At 30.3% G+C, this 6,289-nt stretch overlaps 1 protein-coding gene across 1 annotated transcript in view; it reads left to right on the top strand.

Annotated features, from left to right (window-relative positions):
- The first annotated feature begins 5,362 nt into the window (after positions 1-5,362).
- Positions 5,363-6,289, top strand: part of LOC111046937 (chondroitin sulfate proteoglycan 4-like) — a 79,438-nt gene continuing 78,511 nt past the window's right edge. Inside the window, exon 1 of the mRNA XM_039421939.1 lies at positions 5,363-5,717. Within this exon, the coding sequence (XP_039277873.1) occupies positions 5,654-5,717 (64 nt within the window). The 5' untranslated portion in view covers positions 5,363-5,653. The remainder of the gene's footprint in view (positions 5,718-6,289) is intronic.

Raw genomic sequence — 6,289 nt, 5'->3', positions numbered from 1 at the left:
CAGAGGAGAGTATTCTATTATGGTAGAGTTTGTTCAAATCAAGAAATTTATAATAACAGTCCCTTCAAATATTGTGTGATCCAATCATAGGTTTGATAAAAATCTCGTTCTCTTTACCCCACGACTTCACTCTACATGATCTTGGAGTAGAAAATGCAAAATAAATTGAAACTTCCAATGTAAAAGTAGTGGGGGCTCTACTTTATATAGAACAGAATGGTACTCTACTACTATCTTCTTGAAACGTTGAAGAGTGTACCAATTCAAATTGAAACATATACATCGGGTATATTTGTTTTTCTCTACCTTATGAAGATTCAACGTTAGTAGACACTAACTCTGTCGACTAACTTTGGTGAAGAGTACTTTGGTGAAGTGAAAAACATTCATTTTTCTAATTGACTTGAAAGAGTCACTTTATAGTTTGTGTTTGTGAGTAGTAGGTATTGTATCCTGCTTAAATTAATCATGATACAGCAAACAGTATCTCTATTTTTACCGAATAGAATTTAATCGTAATTGAATGTCTTCAAAATAGAATAAAACGAACAGAGAATAGGATATTCTTAATGGTGCAATCTCCACCATAAGTGCATCCCATATTATGTCGCAATGAACATTAGCTAAGAAAGTTAACTAGTCACAGAAAAAGATAGCATTATGCTATATTTTCTCTATGATGAAATTCAATGACGTTTTTGCATTTCAACAATGATTATTTTTATCAGAGAATCTATTTGGTAGGTGCACATTTTGCAAAAATGGTTCTCCAAGAATAGATAATCTGTATTTCTCTTTTGACAAAATGTACGACCACATAGATGGAATCAGAAAAATATTTAATAGTTACATCCTATCAATGAGGAGAATTTATAAAGCTAGAGATATAGCTGAATAATGATATTTTGCAAGTAAATTTACAGATGAGAAACATATAATTATATGTCAATAAAATACAAATGAGAATATTCATTCCAAGATTTATTAAAATATATCCAATAAAACATTTAAAACATACTTCTTCTGAAGTTGTCTTGTATACAAATGAATATCAATTTTATAAATGAAAGAATTGATAAGCTTATTTTACGAACGTTCTATCTTCTAAAAAGTGAAGTATTTGGTAACAATTTATATCATTTCTTGACTTGAGCTCAAGAGATGGATGGAGTTTGACAAAGCTCAAGCTAGCTCTTTTGAGACATATAGGTACTGGCATAATTTTATTTTGGACCATTGATAGTTTACACGAACTTTTGTATATTATATAATTTTATATTCATAAAATAACATCATATTACCCTTTTTTGAAACGTTTTTAATTGGGGTTAAGGGTTTATTTGAAATTTATTTTAAAAACCTGAAGATGATGAGAAACATTGAAAGTTGTCTGTTTTTAATCTGTTATTTTATATAAAAACTTATCAAAACAAGGGTACCTACTATGGTTTTATTTTATAAATAAAAAAAAATAAGTAGCCCTGAATTCATATATTTTAAGAAGATATCATTTTACTTTTGTTGACAAAAATGTAATAAAGGCAAAATTTGGTTATCAAGAACTATGGGAGAAAAACTTCTGAAGAACCATCATGAAAACTACTGAGAGTTGTGAGAATTTTAATAGTAGAATAGGCCCATATCATTTTCATTCATATCATAAATAGTATTTTGGTAGGTATTGCAAAGAATAATATTTTAAAGTTTTGATGAATTTTAGCAGTAGAATATATGATTTTCATTCATATCATCATAAATAGTACATATTTTAGGTGTTGCAAAGAATAAAATCTCAAAGAGTTTCGATTTTCTCTTGTCCTGAGCTGAACCTAAAATTAAACAATAATATGAGAGAAAATAAAATGCACTCATACTCACCAAATAAGTCTTGAACATTTTGATGCTGGAAGTGTGTGTTCGGTCGCACAAAGATGACAGTTAATCAAGTTCCTGCTGACTATTATCACAAATCTGTAGGCAATTCCCAGCACGGCCTACTTTATATAGTGATAGCATTCAATATGGTCGAGAGTAGGGGCGTATTTAGGGGTTCAAGGCGGGCGGTGGGTGAGAGTATTGTGCCCGGGAGGGGAAAGAAAATCCTTGTGTTGAGAAAATCAACAAGTTGGGAGGAAAGTTGACCAACTAGTTTTTTGTTGAAGTTCAACGACAGTACTGTCGTCGTCGGCGACCCTCTGCTCAAGTGACGGTCAGCCACCGGTTGGCCATTGGCCTGGATTTCGTAACTCGACCGACCCTGAGTTTTCACAGATGACTACTCGATGATCTCAGGCTCAAGCATCGATTAAACACAATCAACAACCCATAGAACCGGCAACCGAAATCCATACTGAGACACCTTGTGTTTTTATGAGCCGGCGTTACTGTATTTTGACACTGTAACGGATCTTCTGTTTGGAAGCTGCTGGCTGTTGATAACCACTATTTTGCGACCTTCACACCGTCAGTCAGGGTCGTCTCTTTCCTTGGAATTCTTTCTTCTGCTGTTTTTTAATTGTTATTCGGACTATTGTGTTCGTGGGGCTTACAATCATCCATTTATATTTTTTCCCTACAAAAACTTTCATGTATTAAATGTTAATATAAGAAGATAATATTTATTATAGCTATGTAGTTATAAGTATATATAACCTATTGAAATTGTCTTATCTATTTCCATCTTATTTTTGTATTGGTTAATGTCTATTTTCAACTCATAAATGGATGTAAGATAGCATTAAAGAATATATAAATTTCTTAAAAAACATTAATAAAATTAAATTATTTTTCCCTCACAGGGCTACTACAATTATTATTGTAAACTATAGCTCACATTTAAAAAGTTCAATTAATAAATAATAATAATATCGTGTGACGTGGCTGGCTCAGGTCTAGTGTCAGAGTTTTCAGGTCGCAACTGATCAATTTCAGGGCCTCTGACATGACCTAACGACTGCTTTTTAGGCGGCCGGGACCGACGACTTAACGTGTCCATCCGAAACACGGGAGTGGCCCGAGAAAAATATCTTACCCGGGCTGGGTAAAAGTTAAATTAATGTGATGATTAGGCAGGCATAATAAGCAGTATAATAGATTATTAAAAAAATAATAATATACCGGTACATATTTTAATGAGAATATTATGAACAAATAAAATATTATCAGAAACTTTCAATGGTGATAAAAAAGGAATAATACAATGCTCATGATACTGTTGTTGAGATGTTACGATAGTAGGCTAATGAGAAATAGATAGTTCATCATTGTTTATTGTTTGAGAAGTACCTATCTCGATTGTTTATTTCCGAAGCTCCAAGAACAGGAAAAATGCCATAAAGGCATAGTGAACTTGAATTATTTCTCATCTCTGAGTTTCATATAGTCAGACGTTTTATGTATAAAACTGTTCAGGCTTAATCATGTAGTAATTTATTTTACTTTTTTAAATAGCTGACGACACTGCTGGCGCAAAAGGAATCTTTCTTAATAAGAAATATATTATTATATTAATTTATAAATAAATAAAATAATATTTTGTTGGAAAGTTTTGTTACGTGACGTAGGCCTACCTACTGATGATAATTCGTTATATTATTATGAGGCTTTAATATTGTAAGCATTGTTTCAATACACCGATTTTTCTTATAATCAACACTATTGTCGTAGTAACGGGTGTTTTGTTCATTCAGTATAAATGATTTGAACCATGAGCTAGAAGCTTCTATAATATAATTATGTTGTAAGCACTCCAATAAAGATTCATGATCACATAAATCCACACATCATAATCATAAGAATGTCATATCAATTTGCTCTAAAATGTGTTATTATTTTCAATAATTAAAATTTGTATATAACTATTCGAGAAGAGCCAAGCCAATAAAATTTGTACGAATATTTCCACAAGCTCTCAATTTAAAGTTTTCGATGGACCTTTATATTATATTTGTCTGTCAGAGCATCAAGATGCATATTTTTTACTATCAATATTCATTAAATCTTCAATAAAACATGAGTTATTATACGACAGAACTGGGACGGTACATCCACCAGCGAATAGAATATTTACATTTTATTATAGTGCAGAATTATTTTATTCTTTAAAGATATATTACCGGTATCACCCAAGCAAGCCGAATCTCTATATGGACATTGATTCAGAACGAATAATGAATATTGATTCAGATTGAATAATAAAGCGGTTAAAAGTTTGCAGTAGTGTCATTGCAATTTTTGCAGTTACCTAGTGGAACAATCCTGCGGCGGAGATTAATGGAAAATCAAGCAGTGGATAATTATGGAAAAGTTATGATTTTTCTCTTTAAAAGCCTTCTCAAAATTTATTTTAAAGCATTTGAAAAATGAAATCTGGTTTTAATGATACCATAACAGAAATATTATGAATTAATAGCTTATTTTCAGGGCTAATTAGTAACATTTCAAGAATTATGCTTACTGTATGCATAATAGCAATATAGCATTATTTTTCGTTCTTTTCTCACAATATATTATCATGTCTGCACGGAAAAAAATTACTCACGAAAAAGTTTTTGTCTAGTTATGCAAATAACTATTTTTGTAGTTCCAGCTAGTTTGAATAGAAGAATATATTCTTATAATAAAAAAATTATTGTTTTCATTTCAGTAATTTGAATAATAAACCTTTTAATAATAATCCTTCCATTGATTAGAAGCTTTTAGCATTGTAATCCTGATATTATACTGGCTCAAATTATCGTTATTTCATGATATTTATTCATTTATTTAGTGAATAATCAAACAATTTGAGAGATTCAAACTCATATCATTGACTATTACTAAACGAAAATCCAAATTATCAAGTCATACACTGTATCATAAACATTCTCTATTATTCACAGCAAGTTTTTATTCTTCCATAATTTTATTTTTTTAATATTTATCAAAGCGATTACCGTATTCATCAAAATAATTCCATTTACCAGAGTCAATTACAGTAATAATCAAAAGTATAGTTCATTAAAAGTTATACAATCAATAATCGTCGTTTAAATAAATTGTTTATTTTATATAAAGTGTTAACCAAACAAGAGCTCTAGAGGATTTTCAAACTAGCCGCCTAAACATGAATGTCAAGGCCATCTACAACATACCGTCGACAAGCTTCTGAATCTTCAAAATATCAAATCAATATAACTAAGACAAACATCTTAATTACATAGTTTTAATTTTTTAATTTTGATTATTAGAAACTTAATTTTGATTCAAATAAACACGCTGAAGTTGATCAAGTAATGTGCTTTGTATTCTATTTTTGTTTACATGATTAAGCCATCTGTTCGTGTTCTCGTCTGCTAGCTTTGGAAATATCGGGCGTCGACGCCGTATCTGTGCTGCTAAATTCTGAAATTCTGTTGTAGTTTACATGATTGTAGTGTTTATTTAAACTTGAAATGTTAATGGATTATTAGAAAAATGTTTCTGAATGTTTATTAGTTAATTTCATATAAATGACACCATCTAATGTAGTGCTGTTCCATTTCAGGCAATGCATTTTAGTATGAATTTTACAAAACATTGGTTTGGTAGAAGCCTGAGTCTTATTTCCTAATGAAATTTTACTAGATAGATTCTAAATTTCTTCACATTTCTTGTTCAAGTGAACCAAATCGTTATGTTATTCCTTCTTTTTGTTGGGTTGCTCTTTCAACTAGACTACTCGCTATGTTCGGAAACTGGTGAGTAGAATGTTCAATAGGTACTGCAAGGTTATATTTTGGGATGACTATCATAAGTTACCCTATCAAATTTTAAATTTTTTTGTAAAACATCAAATAGATATAATCTAACCACAACACTAGTTTATCGTATAATAAACGTATAAAGCTTTATTATATAATTCCATATTCAGCCTGTCATCAATTTTTTTTTTATTTTAGTACGGTATATTTTTTTTAATAAATATGCCAATGCCGGTCATGATACAGTTTTAAGAGGTCATTTTTCATCCACTTTGCAGTGTAAAAATCATCAAATGTGTTTTTAATTTTTGTAGCCTACTTGCAAGCTTCTATTCTAACTTGCCTAAACTTTGAAATCAAATCAATTTTTGTATCTAGTCCTAAATGAATTTGAATCTAAATTATGGCCATGTGTGATTTGTTTCAAAATAATTGAAATTTGAATTTAGTTATTTTAATGAACTATTTTTGTGTGTCAAATTTTTGTATGCAATCAACAAACAGTGAAAACGTACACATTAAGTTAGGTAACCTAGACCTACTGACAAGTTATTAGCTTACAGGTTGAA

This window comes from Nilaparvata lugens, chromosome 2 (genome assembly GCF_014356525.2).
Source record: "Nilaparvata lugens isolate BPH chromosome 2, ASM1435652v1, whole genome shotgun sequence".
NCBI lineage: Eukaryota > Metazoa > Arthropoda > Insecta > Hemiptera > Delphacidae > Nilaparvata > Nilaparvata lugens.
The sequence above is the reverse complement of the archived record's forward strand: the minus strand, read 5'-3'. Positions and strand labels throughout refer to the sequence as shown.